The sequence below is a fragment of the Leuresthes tenuis genome, unplaced genomic scaffold (genome assembly GCF_036924035.1).
Source record: "Leuresthes tenuis unplaced genomic scaffold, fLeuTen1.0.hap1 SCAF_19, whole genome shotgun sequence".
In the NCBI taxonomy this organism is placed as follows: Eukaryota; Metazoa; Chordata; class Actinopteri; order Atheriniformes; family Atherinopsidae; genus Leuresthes; species Leuresthes tenuis.
This window is the reverse complement of record NW_027325373.1, coordinates 9,500,962-9,521,501: the sequence shown is the minus strand read 5'-3', so window position 1 is coordinate 9,521,501 and position 20,540 is coordinate 9,500,962. Positions and strand designations below refer to the sequence as shown.

The window sequence follows — 20,540 nt, the reverse complement described above, 5'->3', positions numbered from 1 at the left end:
TTTAGGCTTTATACATTTTACAGTCAACAGCACCCACTGGTGGCCTCTTTCTGGAACTGTAAACTGTACGCAATTAATGACATGACCATCCATGTTACAGAAAGGCAATAATAATTTTTAATGATGAACAAGGTACAGCATTGGTAGTATAATGTCACATTTTTGTGGTGAAGGTCCTCTCATGCGATGACAACACTGTGGCATGCATCTAGTGGAAAAGAGTTCTTAATGAAATTAATCATTCCATAAGATGGAAAAATGTAAACAGTAGTCGTTAATTACGAAGCCTGGCCATTCTGATGTCACCGGGCAGGTGAACTCAAACAAACAACAAGATTAAATATTGCAAGTATAAAAGATTTATCATGCTCTTCTTTTTAATTTTTGTAGCTTTCACTGTCACTCACTCACAATCTGACAGTCCATCAGTTCATTTTCTGTTCATCAGGGAGGAAAAGTCACACCAAAGGGGATGCATCCGTCTCAGAACATCAGCGAAAGGTATCCATCATTCAGGTGGAAGCACCTCACGGAACAAAACAAACTGCAGCGTTTTCAATCAACACTGACTAAATCTTCACCGGAGTTCAGCATCCAAAACAAGTTTAGACTTACGGTCATCTAAAACCAAAGTGTCGATCTCATTAAACAGTGCTTGGAAAAAAATGAAATAATGAATAAAAGGAAGTCTAAATCAAACACTTACAGGACTCTGAACATAACCACTGAGTGTGCTCTCAGTATAATCTGACAGGGCGTACCATTGCACCATAAAGACACATCATGTGCATAGTACAGGTCTTAAAAACAAATATACAGCGGGTGCAGTGCAGAGTGACATGCAAATACAGGAAGGAGTACAAAAAAAGTCCAGTCCCTTTTTCATACATTCAGCAAACTAGTGCTGAACAAAATAGTACGTGGAAGCATTAGATGTTTTAATCAATGCCATATCAGTAATCTACATTAATTTGAGACACATTCAGTGACTTAATCTACAGTGACAAGAAATACCCAAACTGGGTGAAAATATCTAATTTTGTGTTTTGAGACCTGAAATAAAACATGAGAACAAATCAAAACAAAAGATATAAGTGGAATATTAGTCGAGCGGCTTGTACTTCTGAGCAAAGATGACGATTTCAAGTTCGACACCTCAACAGATATGCATAGATTTGTAGAAAAGTCTGCAATAGCACTACGCTTCTGTCTCAAGCTAATGTCAGTAGCAGCCGCTCTAACAGCTCAACAATAAGTTTAGAATTTTGTGAAGTGACTTTACAAAATGCACATTTTTTTGGTGTCCTGAAATGTGCAGTTTAAAGATAATGCAAGAAACTCTGACAAGATGAAACAAGTAGAAAAGTTACAATTTTAACTGGATGTTCTATCGTCGCCATTTTCTCCGTTCAGTCTCCATACAGACATCAACTTTCATGGTGTGTGTGTGTGAAACAAACGCATGATGCAGAAGAAAAATGTTCTGGTATCGTAGCACAACATCGTATTTGCTCAAACAGATTCAGCAAGTTTACATGACACGAGAAAAAAAACAGATTTTTGTGTTAATCCTACCAAAACTGTAGACATGTAGACATCTTAGTCTGACCAAATTCGTACAAAATCTTGCTCAATTCGATTCTCAAACCAAGAGAAAGCGGTTGGGGATTGGATCATTCCTATATACATTTCCTCCACTAGACTCAAATGGTAACTAGGCGCACCGCACATGCTCCAAAGCTTCAACCTTTTGCATCCTTTTCTGTCATTCTCATATTATTCAGCTTCTTTGGTCAGATGGCTAAATGTGTCAGGAATTACGTATCAAGTTACGGTTGCTTCAAGCATTTCCTGACTGTCCTTCTTCATCAAATCCTGATTTAATAACCGAAGCATCGTCTGACAAAGTCACTATTCCAGTAACTTAAGAACATCTGTGCAGTTAATTCAGTTCTACTTAAATGTGCGATGATACAAAGTTCCGTTTCTTGACCGTTTACTCATACAGTCCGCACTGTTGTGGCATGGGACATACTTCAGCCAATAACTCAATTTAGCTCGTGTGCATTCATACCGGGACAAGGAAGGTGGTCCAATTAATTATCCAAGTCGAGCTGTAACTGTATCTCGCCTCGACTGCGCATGGAGCCGCGCTGACTGATTTACAGCTTTGACCAGAAACGAACATCTTCTAAACCTACAAAACAATTTTGCACCGGCGTGCCCCACTGTTCCTGTGCATTTGGTAAGTCACTGTCTTTAACTAAATTAGCTGCAACTACAAGAATTTTAAAATAGATAGAAAACACATAAAAATCATATTTGCGCACTTAAAAAAGATTCCCTAAAAACACTAGTTTTACTGGAGCAGAAAAGCATAGGCCGTCTAAATGCAGTAATGACAAATGTGGCTGTTCACAAAGCACTATGCTGATCATTTTAAAGCTTTTACTTACTGTAATAAATAAGAAACTTAGGTGGGGGGTATCAAACTAGGATATCTAGAAGTGTGTGAATCTTCATAAATAGCTTAAACAATGTTTGCACTGAGAAAATAAACGCGTGCATTCAATGACGTTAACACATTTCACGCCCCGTGTTAATTTTGGGTAAACTGTACATATACGTCACTCTAAAATATATTACAAAACTGGGCACTGTTACTCTGAAGCAGAGTGAACCAGACAATCTTTGAGACTGAAGAGAATGTTGATGGTGAAGATGACCATACCTTCCTTTCAACCACCACCTCTTACATGCCCTGTGTACCTGAAAGTATTGTCAAGATAAGACCAAACAGAAGAGGCTAAACTATGATAAAAACCAAAACTGTGCAGTTGAAGCCTGAGACGAAGCATGCTGGGACTATAAATGCATGCAGGAGAGGAAAAGGTGGAAAGTGGGTTGAGGGAAAAGGCTGAAAGTTCAAGGTTCATGGGGATCAACCCCTGGAAGGTTCACATGACAGTCACAATCCCACAAATCCAAAGTAAGCTGTACAAGAAGAGACAAGAGAACAAAAGTTAAGAAATGGTCGTCAAAGTGCCTTAGATCATTCATTTCCTCGCTTCTTTTAGCATCTTCCACACTTGTCCACCTCCCAAAATAACTTCTGTAGGTGTAGGCTGCCAGTTTAAAAACTGAGTAAAGGGCTGTCGTGCTGTGTGCTTGCAGGTGGGAAGATACCACCAGCGTGCATATTCAAGCGTCCGTGTCAGGAGAGAGCCTCATCCTCCCCCACATAGGGAAGGTCCATACTTTTTTGGCCATCACCGCTCTCCTGTTTCCTGAAAAACACACCAGACATGTATTAGTTGTGGCAATGCTGTGGGCCCACCCTGAATCCTATAACACTGAGATTAGAAACAAATAAGATAGGCCCTGTTTGGGAAATCAAAGCAACCGATTAACAGTTATACAATGCAAGGCAGAGAGCACTAAGAACTTCATTTCCACAGCAGACAGATAACAAGGAAAAACTTGAGCATGTAAAGAAACAGGGCTAACTCAGAAAAGGTCAGGATTGGGGGAAGGGGAAACAAATGTACAGGCATATCCTGTCATTAACTATGGAAAAAAGAGCCTCATGCAAACAGTGAGGAACAATTTATCAAGACAAACGGATGCTCTTGGCTTATGATGTGCGGACAAATATGATGATTCAATTCTTTCTTTATTCCTTATTTCTTTTGTTCTACAAGGGGGAGACTTTGTACTTTGCCATGTCATGTGGCAACACTTCGTGGTACAATGCCAGTCAACACAACACTAACAAATGGCAGCATATTTCCCCTGTTATATAGGAAATTATACCAAATATTTACAAATAATTCTGTTCATTTGTTATCAATTGTTTGGCAATTGACAAAGTAGCTTAAGTGTGTCAAATTTAGCTTTTTTACGATTTGAATGACGTCATTTTCCATAATTTGCTACTTGGTTGAATGGGACCTTTTTCTGCGCTGCACAGCACATGCTACACCAAAAGCACCCTAAGACATTAAATTTGGAAAAAGTTGTATTGCAGGTAGCCTAATATAAACAAAAGAGCAAAGCACAACATTCCAAGAGATGCCTAGAAACTAGCACAGGCAAATGACCAAATTTGATGCACATGGGTATTGGACCATCACAGCTTTGTTGGGGAGAAAAAGCTGCTAATATCATGCCAAGGATCGTACAGAATCCTCTCTACCACTTAAACCAGGCAAGGGTTGTCCTAACTTTATTTACCTTTTTTGGTTACAATGAATGTAGCAGTATCTCACATTGCCTGCTCTGCCTTTCCTGGGGGGCAGGAGAGGGGAAGAGAAATGATGACAGTCTACTGACAGTCTCTAAAGACAAACTGCTTGACAAGCATTGTGGCTGGCTAAACCGATGTCATCAGAGCACAAAAGGCTCCGGCAGCTCGAAGAAAGAATATCATGGCGATAGCAAGCTGCACGCAGGATGCTATGTCTGTAGCGTGTCTGTGAAAAATCCTTACGTGAGCTTCTGCCCTGGAGCGCACAAACTGCTGCGGTCCTCTTTTCGGCCCCAATCAAAGGGGTTTCCAAAAGAGCGCTTCCTCAACATAGTTCTCACCAGGATCTGCAAAAAGAAGTGAACAAAATGATGTAAAGAAACGTAATGAAGAAAAACTAGTTTTCAACAATTAAAGATACATTCTTAAGTTTATATCTTTTCTGATTACAACACAGTACCAAAATGACTTCTCCATCTTTTTTTAATTAGATGCCATTTTCTGTTTTTCAACTAAAGACTCACGATGCACCATAATTCTAAGGTCGAAATAATTCAACTATCACCAGTGATGCTATGTCTGCCCTTCTGTGTAAAACACTTAAAAGCTACAATAACAACATACATACAAGAAACAGGTTTATGCCCAACAGTCATCAAAGCAGAGCCCTTTAAGAAAAAACCCTAACAAAGTCTAAAAGAGAGGGGCTCAGCCCAGCATCAGTGTGTGCTTACACATCCACCCAGCTTCAGAGAAGAAGCTGAGTGACGGCAGAGTCGTTGGTCAGAGTTTCTGCGCTGTCAGCTTATCTTTACACTTAAATATTTTCACGTCTGTTACTAACTCCCTTGCAGACTCAGAGGCTTATCAGTAGTGGATCAACTTCAACCCCACCGTTCCACATCAGTTTCAGCTTAAAAGATTCCAAAACGTGAAAAGGTCTGTAGCAACTAAGCCGTGGGACTGTGCAATGTGATAAAAAAAAAAAATAGATATCATCCAACATTAGCTTCTGATAGTGCATTCATTCTCAGGGAAACCTTTCACTGTGTCTGACGAGCACAAACTGAAACCCTTTTATGACAATTTATTCAATGGTATCAGAGAAAAAAAGTGAACTGCATTTGGCCGATCGTTCTTTGTGCTCGTGAGGAGAAACTCACCACAGTTGCCAGGCTAGGAATGTGTTTGACAGAATTCTCCACTTCCTCCTCAGTCACCTCAATCAGCATGCAACAATTGTCATCCTCGGGGGGAAGAGGCTCGGCACCATGCCTTGTCACCCACGGGTGCACCTGAACACAGGTTCACAAAAAGTCTATTTCATTCCATCTGTGTGAGCTAATCATGCAACAAATGACTCATCATGCAATAATTATTAGATTATCTACACGTACATGTAAACTGCTACTGACAGTTGACGAGACAAACAGTCTACAGCAGAGTGTCAAAAAGGTTTAAAGAACAAATCAAACATTTTGCTGTGAGCATTGTCTGAAAGCTGACTTTCATCTCTCAGAGTTGAATCTAAACACAGCTCGACAACATCTCTTTCCTTGGACTAACTTTGACCTGCATCCCACTGAGAGATTATTCTTTTTCTTTTTAAAATATGTATTCATCCATCTGAGACACTTCCTGCTTCGACGTCTGCAGTTTCACAAATAACTGTCAGGCTTATAATATTATTTTAAAAAATGTGACAAATAAAACAAAAATGACTTAAAAACATGAAGATTCAAATATTTTTTTTCTTTTTAACACAATTTAATAACTTAACTGACAAAAAATGACACTGATGACATTATGTACATAAGGAGGCATAGTTTCTCTGTCATTATATTTAATCACGTGTGTCCTATTTTAACTTGATCGCGTTCCAAGAATTGTATGGAGCCGTTCCACATTTTATTAAATCTCTTTGATTTTTCTCTTACCGCAAAGTTTAGATTTTCAAGTGCAAGGGAGGGCACCATTTCACAGTCCCTGCTTTAACCACCTTAAACAAGTAATTCTCTTGCTTGGAAACAGGCACATCTTCATTAAAGGATCAGCTTTGCAGCATGGTGAGAGATGAGCAGGATTTAATTGCAATATACAGCTTTGTTTCGAGTGTAATCACATAAGCAGAGAACTCCACAGTCTTTGCACTTCACACAGTTGTCATGATTGTTAGGATCACACTAATGCATCTTCCCACCTGCCACATATATTCTTAATAGCAACTCATACTTTATCTACGTGTGCTTTTAAGCAACCATTTTCCCACTTAATGTAGCTTCAGATAATCTCTTCAAATGCTGAGTTCCAAGGAAAAATGATCTTTTGACTTGGCTGTAACATTACATATATTACTGACATCTGGCCTTGTGTAACCATAGAAATTACAGTGGTTTTCTCCACAGCTGACACTGAGGAAGGCTCCTGGGATGTTATGAAGTTTCTTAACTGTATCTATTTATAGAAGTGCTTTTGAAGGATGTCACATCATCAACCCAGCTGAACTGAGGCTGTTACTTTTCCCTGTTTATATAATGCAGTTAATTATTCAAATCTGTGGCAGTCTTTAGTTTAAAATCCCCCATTTGCTCTACTAGCAGCAAACGTACCATGACCGCATTTGGTGCATTTACTAAACAGAGTCTGCATCTCAAAAAAATTTCAATTAAACAAATTTTTGTGTTCCTGGAGTTTTTTCTCATTTCAGCTGAGTAAAAACACTCATCTGTTTGGATATCTATAGACTGTTCAATGAAAATTGAAAACTAATGACATTACTTGTCTCGTGTTCTGAGATCATTTGCAGTGTTTACCTTTATCTGTGGCACTGATATCCTGGTCTCTGGATTCTTGTCCAGCATTTTTAACAACAAGTCTTTGAGATCATTTGATATGTCGGCACTGTTGAGACAAAAAAAAACAAAAAAAAAACAGTTGCTTAAGTAAATGAGTGATGAAATGCGTATTAAATAAATAAGCAAAATACACTCTGAGGGAAAGCGAAACTTACCGTTCCGGTATCACGACAGGTTGTGTCTTGATTTTTTGATGAAGACTGAGAATACGCTCATCCATAAATGGACACTTTGAATACAAGAAATGTGTTGGCTTTAAGATGACTACCAGACCTGACATTTTCACACTACTTTAGAACAATAAGAAGTATTCCTTCATCTAATTTAATTCATCAACAGCGCACACTCACCACTCCAAAGACGAAGCAATAAAGTGTTACTCCCATGGCCCAAACATCCAAAGCCTTTGAGAAACAAAAACAAACCAATAACATTTTTCATAAAATTGTTTTAATGGTCTATGATAACTGACTGTAACACCAGACATGAAAATCTAAAATGGGTGAAAAGTGGAACAATAATATCACAAAACAATTCAAAAACACTTTCTTGCATCCCTGAAAACCATCCCCAGATGGCAGTAGCTAGCTAAATGCTGCATCACCTTCCCAGAGAAATTCTTTCTGGTTTCAGAGAGTGCTTCAGGAGCAAGGAAAGCAGGCGTTCCCACTGTGCTGGTCAGGAGGGCGTCAGCTCCTTCAAACTGGTTACTAACTCCAAAGTCAGCGATCTTGATGTGTCCATCTTCTCCCACCAACAGGTTAGAAGGTTTAATGTCCCTGTGGATGATCCTCTGGTAATGTACTGTTAAAGAAAGCATCACTACATTAACAATGTTTCTTCTGTAAGATCCTGCTCATGGAAAGAGATGAATACTCTTTGTTTTCATGCGTATATACAACCAGGTGTGAGGTGTGAGAAGGGGTCTTAATAGCAATTTCATCCTCTGAGTTTTTAAATATAAGGTTCTGAACAAATCAGCTGTTAGCTGGAGACACGAAGAGGAATTTCTGGCAGTGCACTGAGGACAGTGAGATAGTTAAACATCTTGGCAATTAGTCTCATAAACAAGAGCGTCAACACCAACAGTTCTTGTGTAAGATATGAAAATGGACAAAAATGAAGTATGTCCATCAGTTTGAACTTTTTTTTTAACAAACAACTCAAAAGAATACAAGCATATAATTTTTCTTTGTGAATGACTATTACAAACTACGTTTTTGAATTTCCCCTCATGTGGGATGAATAAAGTATTTTTCTTTTTCTATTCTATTACAATAATTCCTGGCCATTTCTTTTGTTCGTGATTCAGAGCCCTCCCACTGCTGTCTCCTAGACGACACTTGTGCAAAACGTCCTCCTCTGTGCTGAAATGCATTAAGAGCCACTGAGATGATGTGAAATGAGCCTTGTGGGTGGCTAAAGTCCAGAACAGCTCAGCTGAAGGACTTGCACAAATGGCAGGAAATGCTTGGTAAAGCTGTAAGAGTTTGTTGTTGTTTACGTAATTATTTCTAATGCATTTTTATAACTACCTAGTTTAAAGAAAAAAGAAAAGAAATAAAACCAATGCCATCAGAGGAAACAAAGATAAAGAAATTAAGTGTACACAGAGGACACATAACTAGAATAAACATCAGATTGGCTTTTACTGCAAGAGAGATCAGTGAAAGAAGGATGCAAGTCCAATTAGCATCCTTGTTCCTGTCGGTAAGTAATAAGCGATTAGCTCTTTGGTTCTGTTGCATTTGCTTTGCTTGGTTCTGTTGGTAAAGTTGCTGATGGGTGGGTTTATAATCATAAAAAACAGTTCTTCATCTGCTGTGCATACGTGTGAATGACACGAAGCGGAAGCTGTGACTGATTCCTATGAAACTGTTGTAACATATTTATATAGTCCAAACATTTACTACATGGCTCTGTGTGGCAGATAAAACAACACAACAACACAACAGCAATAGTCTATCAAAATGATATCTCTGTCACATTGATTTCACACATTCAAACCCTTCACAGTGTGAATCAGAAAAAGCAAACTGTATTTGGGCCTTGACATGACATGACCTTGCATTATTGCTTAAAACTGAGCATCTTTGTCAGCCTCTTTGGCATGACAACAAACTCATGTGTATGCAGGTGTATGTGCAGAACTCACACACACATGTGAGCCCAAGAGCAAAAGAACTGCAAGATTACTTTAAATGGTTCATACCAGAGGTAGATTCACAACCTTCATCAACCCATTCTCAATTTATGCAATCAAAGAGAAAAATGTATAGGGTTTTAAAGAGACTCACAATACTCGATTCCCCTGAGCAGATCCTGAAAGTAAAACCGGGCCTGGTCCTCACTGAATGGTTTGTCTGTCGGGACTTCCATTACAGCCCTGAGTACACATGAAGGCACGTAAACAGGCACAGACACACGGTCAATTAGCAATCATAACTAATGAGATTGAGCTCATTCCAGTGCCAGAATCATGAAAATAAAAGAGGCTTAGCTTACCCTTGCTTCACTAGCTCAAACACTGTGCACAAAAACATAGATGACATTAGTGAGGAAAGCATTTCAGTTACAAACAAGCTACAAAACAATATCCTTTCAGGGGAATGTTTAAATGGCCATCTTATATGCTTTCTTTGTGTGCGACTGACAGTATCGTGTTTGCGTGTCATTTTACAGCTTGACTGCCTGTCTGCAACGTACCCATGTACAGATGGTCCTCGCTGGGGTCGTCCAAAACCTGGCACCACATCACAGAGAAACAGAAATTAGGGTAAATGCAAACAAACACACACAGGCACACAACAGATTATCTTCTGTGATTGGTAAAACTAAATACTCCTTCACAAAAAACAATTATAATGCCATATGATGGGATGTTAACATGAATAAAAGGGAGCAAAGCAGTGTTTATAAGATACGACTGGTTTAAGGTTTAACACGGTTTGTCATTTAAGAATCCTCAAAACACTTTCAGAAAGATTAAAAAATCTTTAATGGATCCTGTTTGAACCTTTATCGATCCTCCCATCGGCCCACTCTGCTGACAATAGAAGAGGTACAATGTACAGATTTAACCCAGTTTTAATACTTGCATTCATTCATTCATTCATTCATTCATTCATTCATTCATTCATTCATTCATTCATTCAAGAAATGCTCTACCAACTGATATTAAACTTCATCAACATATGCATCTCAGTGTTTCAGCGTTACCCACCTCTACTAGTTTGACTACATTAGGATGGTCCAGCTTTTTAAGAATGGCAATCTCTTGATAAACTCGCTCCAGTGGCCCCTTCAGCTGAGCGGGACCCTCAGGGACTGCTCTGGCCCCCCGAGGAGGCGGCCTCCCTGATGGAGGAGATAAAAACAATGGTGATTGGTAAGGGAGAGGAGGATGAACAGAAAAACAGGGTGTGCTGAGATATTGGCAGGTAGCGTTCATGTACTACTGGTGCAATAGAGCCTTTGCTCTCTACTATGGCAACCATCTGCCTCTGACTTACGTGGGAAACCTGCCTGCCTCATCAGCCTCTTCTTGGACAACACCTTCATCGCCTACACAAGAGAGAGAATTGGAAATGGATTGAAAGGGGATGAGAGTAAATGGAGAGGGGAGGAGTCCAGTGGGCAAGAGATCCGAAGACAAAATAAACAAAAAAGTGTTTCTTGTGTGACAGCACAGCCAATTATACACCTACAGATGACTATGCCTGCATCAATAAATGTCTTTCTTACCTTCAATTTTCCGTTCATGTTTGAGACAACTAACACTGACAAATGTCATCAGCACAAGTGATCATAAAAGCTAGCCTTATAGTACATGGCACCTCCTGAGGGATTGAATCTTAAATGTACATCTGAAATTACACACACTAAACATGCCAAACAGAAGTTTGTTAATTTAGTGATTGCAGCAGCTTAATATTTTCATTTCCTTTAAACACTTGTGACCTGAAGCAGGTAACAAGAAAAATCTCTGATTTAAAATAAAATAAAACAAAGCATGAACGCTAACATTAACCTGCAAGCACAAGGTCAACCAATGCTCATCCAACAGTTACCAAAGCCGACAACCACGGAGTGAGAGTTTAACAGAGAGAGCAGCCACACTGTTGGGGGCTTTTATGACAACAATATAATCCCTAGATGTGACATGTGGGCTTTGTCACTTGAGAGAAATACTAAAATAATCCTCATGTCATTATCAGTCAATATCACGCAGCTCAATGAGAAGTGCTCCAATAGTTAGGAACAGCAAACAGAAAGGCTTGAGCTGATGGTGTTTACGCTGTGAACTCAATTATCTGGAGCTATTTTCTCAAGAGGAGCTTTCACATAAATTCACACCAATAAATGAGGAAAGGCGGCTGATTATCGTGCAGTTAGATTGTGATTCTGGGGTGTGTGTCAAGAGACAAGACAGTGTTAATAACTGGGATCCTGTGCACACGAGAAACTCACATAGTATGTGTTGTCATCCTCATTGTAAGCCAGCTTGACAACACCATAGGAGCCCTAAGTAGAAGAGATCGGAAGTCAATGAGTGAAACGGAGCAAATAAATAAATACATAAAATCCCAACACGTCCAAAACAAACATTCAAAATGTCGAGAAATAGACACACGAGCAAACACACAAACATTTACACACACGGGAAGTGAGTGGGCTGACAGTGTAAGCTGAAAGTGCACCAGCTGCTTCAAAGTGAGAACAGAGAAATTCAAATCATCTCTCCCCCTTGCTTTCATTTTTTTTTATTTCAGGCTAATTAAGGAAACTGGATCTGGTTTATGCTATCAGCCCTCCCTGTGCCCACACACAGGAAATTCAGGATAAAAAAGTAGTCCCAATTAGAAGCCTAAGCAGGCAAATTCATGCACACACACACACACACACAAAAACAGAGAGAGAGAGAGGGAGTGAAGGCAGGATCAGTTCCTGCTGGGGAAGCAGATTGCAGCTCGGAGAGGCAGCAGAGAGCTTGTCCTACAGTCCAAGAGGTGATCTGATAACAGGAGCCTCTCTGACAATCCTGAAAGACTTTAATTGCCTCCACTGGCCTCAAAACCACACACATTAGCATGTCTGTCTACTGCAAGTACAGAAATTCACAAACACTCACATTCTGCTTCATAAAACTAATAAAAAACAAGTCTTCTATAGCATACACATACTCAAAGCCACATACACTTGTTTCTACTAAGCCTAGCACAACCCTTAGAGAGTGCTATTTATACCAGCCTCTCATCCATCTTCCAACTCTCTCATGGCCTGGTGGTTTACACAGAGTTTAGGAAATGAGGACAGCTGGGAGAGAGGATATCAGAGGCTGTTACTGCATGTCCTTGATGATGTGCACCACTTGACAGACATGCAGTAGGTGGAGAGGAGAAGAAAATGGTAGAGTCAGTGAAATGGAGCAATCAGTGAGTTGTTCCTGATGGTACCTTTCCAATCTCATCTTTCAGTTTGTACTGGTTGAGCTGAACACAATCCTTGAGGAGAGACAGAGAAAAGCAAAGGGAAAGGAGGAGAAAATGGTTACAGTTACATGCCGTGGGCACTTTGCATCCTGGGTATTCTAACTAGTTCTGCTTTTACCTTGAAATTCCCAAAAAAGTCATGTGCTCTGAATTTCCCTACAATATCTATCTTTTAAATTGTGTATGTGAAGTCTCGTAGTCAAGATACGTTTTCAGTTCTTCTTAGGCAGGATGTGTGCTTGTAACGGATTTCATATTCCTTATAAGGAAGTAGGAAGGAGTATTTTAATTTGCTGCCAGCTATCAAAACACCCATGGACACCAAAGCCTAATACGGCAAATAATTAAACGATTAAACAATTAAAATCAAAGTGAACGTGGCATGGGTGAAATGAGTGGATTACAGTTGGATTATGATACAAATGCTTATCTTAACAAATGTGTTTCGAACTGTACAACAGATTCCAGCTAATAGATGTGTTGTGGAAGCAGCTTCCGCCGTGGTGGTCAAGAGCAGCTGAAGGCTCTGGATCCCGTGGCATTGTTTTACTGTGAAAACCATTCTAGATTCAAAACTAATGATTCTATATTGACAGTATAAGTAGTAGTAGCAGTTGTAGTTTACATGACAGTTACAAACAGTAAAGTCAATGAAGAAAAAATCCCCTAACGCATCCCCCTCCAACATCTATAATATTGTGACACAGTGAAAGCAAACACTCATGTCAGAATCAAACAACTTCTGCTGGCTGTCGTCCGAAGAGAGATGCTGCTGTGCCTACATCTATGTCTTAACAGGGCTAAACACAGCTAATATCTACGTTCACTGAGACCATCAAACTTACCTTTGCATCCACAAAGCCTGGTCTTTACCAGTGAACTGCTGCTTTCAAGACAAATGCACATGTAGTTCTGCTTCCTTTGAGTCAGGTTTGATATTAGGACACACAAACAGATGTTAAAGAGGAGCCTGGCTCTTTGTCAGCATTAGTTAGTCCGTTCACGTGTGATGCTTTATGTAATGTGCATGTCTTCAAGGGAAACAGTGAGCCATATGGTTCAGAGATCAACAATGATATTATCGCTATCACTCTTGCAATACTCATGACCTTTAATTAGGTCATTTCCTGTCATTTCTTGATTATTTGGTCAGTGACAAACTAAAATAGTGTGGCTGTACAGAGTGCATAAATTATACATTATCAATATAAATCAACTGGTGTTGCTAATGTAACTTCTCAATATCACTTGGAAGCAAATAAATAAGGTTAAAAATGGTTTTATGTGTGTTCAAAACCTTCAAAGGGGGACCATTACAGATTTAAGGCTTTACCATACCTGGAGATCTGTGATGGAGACACTGTGGGATTCCACAGTGGGGCGGCGGGGCAGGCGTGGAGAGGAGTGGGGTGATGTGATTGGAGAGTAAGGCAGTGATGGGTAGATATAGCGCCCGTTGAGTCCAGGGGAGCTGCAGGGGGACGTCGCAGTGTGCGAGCGCTCCTGCAGAGAGAGCTTCCGGTCAGACAGGCTTAACCTGCCCCTTTGCTCTTGGCTTTCGGGCAGGAGAGCCTCTGACCGAACAACTGTGTGGGACAGCAGGTCACAGGATGGAGTCCGGAGAGGTGCTGCTGCCGTGGAGGAAGTTGGTTCAGGCGTCTCAGAACTGTCCATGTCTTCTACCTGATGTGGAACATTTCATTGATTTTTATTTCCTGTCTTTCTGGAAATTTATTTTGTCAAAATCAGAGTCAATTTTTACTTTTCCAGTGAACGTTTTACACAAAAATTTAATGAAATTGTCATTTATTGCAATTTCCTTAATTCTGTTTCTGTGTTTATAAGAGAGATAAAATTATAGCAACACCTGTAAAATACAGTAGGATATAGCCTCCAGTTACACTCGTGTTCCTGAGCTGTTACTAAATACCAATGTTTCCATAGCAAATCATGGAGAAGTTATCAATCTTACTTTGTACATTTCATTCAGCAGACACCAAATTAGGCTCCATTTCACATATGCACTATAGAGTTACCCGAGTATGTTTCAGCTTACCTCCTCCTCCCCGGCCTCCCCGGGTGGACTGCTGGGTTCATACTCCGTGACCACGATAAGGGACTCCATGGGGTCTGGAGAGGGTGTCTCAGAGTGGGTGTTCAAAGGTGGAGCAGGACAGCTGCACAGCAGATCAGGCAGAGGTTGTGAGGGATGCACTGGGGGTGCATGACTGCCGCAGGATGCTGGGGGCTCAGCAGAAGTCCAAGGGGTTACATGACAAGGAAACATGATGCCTCTTCACAAAGAATGCCAACCGCTGCTCCATCAGATGGGAACTTCAGAGGGAATTGTGCCTGAGATAAGACAGCAAACTGAAGATCAACAAAAGGCATGTGGTGAACACATGATTTACAGAAGCACTGACCTTCTTGAAGACAGATAAAGTGGTTACTGTATTACAGCTTTTCATTTTGATTTGAATTCATTTGTTCGGCAGCAGTTACATTCCAGCGCACTAACAAACATGTTCACAACACGGCAAACCTTCAAAAAAATGTGTAGGAGGGCACTGCATCATCAGAATTCATGCGATAAGAATCCAAATGAGTGACAACCAATTGGAAGTGATCACTCGATTTTTGTAAGACTGTACACCTACACGCTGTCAGTGGCTGGTGTTTGCACATCCTCTGACCCAAGGCTGCAGACCAAAAACATCCTGAGCAAACAGAGGGCTGTGTCTCTGTGGACTAAAACACCAATCTAGCAGGTCTTAAGACATCACTGAGGGGGTTTGCTTTAGTATTTGTCATTTTTAAAGGAATATTCTGGTTAGTGTGCTGTTAAATGATGGTACCCTAAAAAGCGTCGTCTTCTTCTTCTTCTGTCTTACTTGAATTCTTTTATAATGAAAACAACAGCAAGCCTCTGATTTATTCTGACAGGACAGCTGCCATCAGAGCCGAGCGATGGTGATTCTCAGAGACATCCTCTCCTTTTAAGGGCACATCACTTTCAGCATGTTCCACTCTCCCTGAATACAAGGTCTGCATGTCAGTTATTGAGCTGGCCATTACAAACATTGTACATGATTCATGCTTAGCTGACAACATGCACAGTATCCCATGATGGTGAACCAATCTGGAGTTGTTCCTTTAAAGAAAAAAAAAGAAAAAAGCTGGTAGGAAACACATCTCATATTAATCTAAGCTTGGACTCACTCTCTTATCCAAATCCTAATCACGTGCAGCTTTCGCACAGATTTTTGCTTCCTCTGGAGCTTGAAATCAGGCAGATTTAAGGAGCTCTTCTTTGGCTTGAATGTAACTTCTATTCTTTACATGGCTTTGTACAAAAGGCATTTCAATAAATATAATGGCAAACTAACATCCACCATATCATGACCAAGCTGAAAAAGACTTCCACGTGCTGACAGTGTTTGCAAACGTCACCAAATATCAGCTAAAAGAGCGCAAACCAGCAGCACTTTCCTGTTGACGTGGACATTCTTCACCACATAAATCCTGGAAATGACGACAAAATGCACAAAAAACACGGAGATAGGGATACACATTAGTCTTGTGCCATGATTTTCAGCAAGAAGAGCCCCGTAGGGATAGAACCAGAGACCCAATTTAACGAATAACAACCCCTTTCTTCAATATTAGCGTTAAACTCAGCACCAAAATGTTACCGAGCAAGGACTTATCACACAGCTTATATCATTCATTTAGGAAGAATCAAACTGGATAAACAATAACTTGGTCCATCTGAACTATACCGTCTCTATGGCTTGTGAATTTCTCTTTTCTTCCTAAGTGTGACCTCGCTCAAAGCAACTGTGAAGCGGGAGACGAGTTAACAACAATGAGAGATCGTACCAATAACATAACCTCCCTGCCAGACGTGATGAATATAGAATCATTTAATCTGTGACTGTTTTGCATGTGATAGAGCAGTAGTAATATGTACATAAAAGGTTTAATAACAAACAAAGCCGGCTACAAACCGGTTAGTGGGTATCGTGGAAATGTGTGGAAAATACAATCAGAGATGCTATTCACCAGCACTCAAACATAAGCAGACAAAGCTCTTTCCATATGACACCTCCATGGAGCCTTGACTTTTCCCACACATTCTGCTAAGTGCTAATTAATTCATGCAAACACGTCTAGTATCACAAATTTCAGCTCTGGTAAGTAGATTCAGCGTTATGCATCTATAAAAGCAACGCTTCAGCACGCTTTTGAATTCGGCCACAAAACGCGAATAATCATCATCTGCACGGCATCCAACCAAAACTTTTCCTTCTTTTTTTCCCCCATGCACGATTTCAGCAGCGTCATTTCCATTTCTGAGCCCACTCAACCTCTTACCTGCTCGTTACCTAAGGGACGAAGAGAAGGAAAGAGCAGAGAGGGAGCGAAAAAGGAAGAAAAGATTTGAGAGAGCTCACAACGTTAGTGTGAGGGATCTGTGAAAAACTCACAGATGCGGAAAAACAAAAGAAAGCCAAAAGGTATATGAGACGGTGGGTGCTCGAGCCAAGTGTAGAATATGTGGGAAGAGACACCCACTCCAGATGGCCTCTCAAGCTTATATATAGTGCTGTAAAGTAACAAAAAGAAGAATAACAGTTTCCATGTACAGCAGCTTATATCTTGTGTTTCTTACTGCCTACCTCTCTTCAACCTTATCCATACTTATCCAAAACCTCTATTTTTTGAGGCATTAAGTCGTAATTACAATCCTTTATCCACCTTAGCTTCTCCTACACCACCCCACATTAACAGCATGGTCTGAGTGTTGTTCATCGCTGGCAGAGACCACATATTCCGCTCTCTATGACCTCTTAGTTTCCCCTACTAGTCTCAAAATCAGACACTTTCCTCGCATTCACCACAGCGCGAGTGACACTGAGCCGAGAATAAAGCTCTTGAAATCAAGTTTCAAGAGCAATCTGTGCCACCAAATTAACAAAGCGTTCCCTGATCAGAGCCTCAGTGGAGCAGAGGCAATACATTTGTGAGACTGGATGACAGTCGCAGCTACGGTGGGCTTATTATATCTTGAAAGAAGAGGCTACTTACCATGCTTGACCTACTTTGATTCATTGTGAAGGAACATATCAAATCTTGTTTCCCATTCACATGACAGGGTGTTTGAGCAGCTTCAAAATTGGACATGCTGTCTCGTTCCCTGCCCTGCAGGTTTTGGACAGTGAGTGTCAGTCAGTCAGATAGCAGCTTATTGTTTGCTCGCTGGTTTAATGTCAGCAATAGCATGCTGGTCAGCAGGGTTTGCATTAGCGTGGTTAGCAGCTGAGTTGGCTCGTGCGGATATTTGACTGTCAACAGCCATTATTTGAGAAGGGAGTCTCTGAGACTAAAAACTAGAGGCAGCCTGGCACTCATCAGACCACTTTCCTTTCAAGATAATAAAATCCCATTTGTGTATGACTTATCTTTGACAAAACTAACACAGGAGTCATGTTTACAGGTGCAATTTTACCTCACCCCCTACACCAAAATTAGGTAGATATAGATCCAAGCTGAAAAAGATCCAACAGCGCAGCAAAACTGAGAAAATATCTAATTCAGATGCACCACAGCTAGAGCTAACCTAACACTAAAAATAAGAATATCAAGACAAAGATACAGGCCATTATGAATAACTGAAATGCTGGCTGGAACCTTTAACTTCCCTGATCCCTGGTGATCACAGCAGCACCACGAAGAACAAAGGCTTAGATGTGAGCCTTGTAAAACACCAACAGATGCTGCCCAGCTCCAGATGCACCACTGCGCCTCTTATTACAAACGTCACATGATCTGACCTTCACAATCTGGGCAGGAAGGGAGGGAAGGAGAGGACTGATTTGAGCCTGTGGGGGGTCAAAGGCATGTACATCATTAATAACGGCACAGACACGGTCCTGCAGACATACCAGTACAACACAGGGCCATCTGGAACAGAGGAGGATCTCCGGCTTCATTAAAAGATCAACAGGGCAACACTGTCAGTGATCTGCAAGAGATAAGCTCCTGTAAACGGAGGCATGGGTGTCCTGGATCAACTAAACCGGGGTTTCATCAGATGATCTCAGCTGAATGTCACTGAAAATCTGGAAGAAGTAACAGCATCCCTCACCTTAATAAACATCTAGTCATTTTTGTGAAACAATAACAACGACAATAACTAACTTTGGCTGCACAGCACTTTGCAAAACTAAGTTATAAGCTCTGTTAAACAATAAGCCTTTATTTTTTATTGTTTCAGCTCTTAGCAACTTCTTTTCTCATAACTTTAAACTGAGCTGAGCCAGTACCAGCAGCAGTGAGTCACTACCCATGGTAACCAGGTTATGCAATTAAATTACAAAATAAATGCTATAGCCAACGATTACTGAGAATAAAGATCAAATTAATTATTTTAGTGCAGTATCATGGAGGGTAAGATGTTTACAAGAATCTATTTCTATATCTAGATCAGAGATTGTGCATAAAGCTAAAGCTCTCAACATACAGTCTATATTCTAGAGATGCTTGAGTCAGATTACTGAGCAAACATCTTTATTATCTTGACAATTGTTAGAGAGTGAACTGAATGCTTCATTTTTGACAGTATAACTCATAATCCACAACCCAGGATATTTCAGAGTAACCTCTCCAAAACTGGTTCAGGAGCAGAATGTGATACCAGTTCTCAAAATGAAAAGCGGCACAAGAATATGAGCGTTAAAAGGAGGACTTTTAAACATGCAGTCTGTCATCGCACGCACACCACTGTATTCATGTTGTGAGAGAGTCGTTCATGTTCCGATTTTTATCTCCTGCGCGTCTGGTGAATTTTAACCGCGTTGGTTTCCATGAGCCTAGAAATACAGGAACAATAAGTAACATCAGGGGGCGTCTATAGCAGGAGGATGGTCTGTGGTAAGAATGGCATGTTTGGATTAAGTAATGTTACATATTGACAATGGAGACCGATGCATTTACATTGGGTTCTTGAGCAACGTTACTTTGAGCAAACACTAACACCAACACATGAAGACTCTTTGCCTGTGCAATTTCACATGCATCGATGAGTTGCACTTGAACGAGCCGCTGCAGCGGGCAGGTTTAGCTTTTCTGGTACAGTAATAGCTAACTCCCCACTCATAAACTACTACATTAACCTCTCAAAACGCTTACGCGTCTTTCATATTAACGCCGTCACCAAGTCAACTTGAGTGTTGATGTCGTCTGAAGTCCCACCAAGCCAACTCAGCCCTGAGCTTCAAAGTCAAGCCGCTCAGCTAACGTTAGCAGCCGCCTCATCTGTCAAGATACAGATGTTGTAGATTACAGCGTCATGGATGCCAGTGCGACTCTAAACCTCACAACAGCCTGCAGCGGGACCGTGCCAAATATCAAAACACAAATTCTGATGTTTTACGACTTACCTTTACGTGTTACTTGGGCTTAGAAGTGAGGAAAAACAAAGCTCATTCTCCCTCTGATGTCTAAGTGGCGTCCGTCAGCTAGCTAGCTCTTTGAGGAACAGAGACTGTAGGAGACTGACAGCCGATGTTGTGATGGGCCAATGAGCACAACACGCAGGTTCCGTACTTCACAAATAGGAAGTGTTGAGAGCAGGCATTTAACATGCTGTGCTTAACGATGTGGTCACAAATATCTTACTCCCGAGATGTCCGCTGCCTATTGCACCCCCCTCTCTTTGTTTTTCTCACTTCAACAAACCACCTCATGGTTCTTTTTCAGCTATACACTTTTCATGGGCAAGTCACGCCCCCTTGTGGTGTGCGGGATAAATGCACAACAGAGAAATTTACCAAAACAGCTATAGATGTTGCCATTTAGTTCAAACTCTTAACATTGTGCTTAAGTCCACAGAGAAAAATATAAATGTAAACAGATAAAAATTTGATTTGTCCTAAAGCAGGATAC

At 40.6% G+C, this 20,540-nt stretch overlaps 1 protein-coding gene across 3 annotated transcripts; it reads right to left on the bottom strand.

The window, feature by feature from the left end:
- On the bottom strand, nt 1–20,501 carry LOC140276641 (calcium/calmodulin-dependent protein kinase kinase 1). 3 transcript variants are annotated; one of them, XM_072371419.1, is made up of 18 exons: nt 20,036–20,501; nt 14,650–14,945; nt 13,932–14,276; nt 12,558–12,605; nt 11,572–11,625; nt 10,614–10,665; nt 10,325–10,458; nt 9,808–9,844; nt 9,607–9,628; nt 9,399–9,487; nt 7,706–7,905; nt 7,452–7,505; nt 7,257–7,330; nt 7,060–7,147; nt 5,410–5,541; nt 4,490–4,593; nt 4,234–4,287; nt 1–3,287 (listed from the first exon to the last, which is right to left on the bottom strand). In XM_072371419.1, exons 2-18 carry the CDS (start codon nt 14,878–14,880, stop codon nt 3,215–3,217), a joined length of 1,791 nt encoding a protein of 596 aa, XP_072227520.1. In that variant the 5' UTR covers nt 14,881–14,945; nt 20,036–20,501; the 3' UTR covers nt 1–3,214. The 3 variants fall into 3 exon arrangements, with proteins under 3 accessions (XP_072227520.1, XP_072227521.1, XP_072227522.1); XM_072371420.1 differs by lacking the exon at nt 20,036–20,501 and adding an exon at nt 16,968–17,247; XM_072371421.1 differs by lacking the exon at nt 4,234–4,287.
- Between the last annotated feature and the right edge of the window lie 39 nt (nt 20,502–20,540).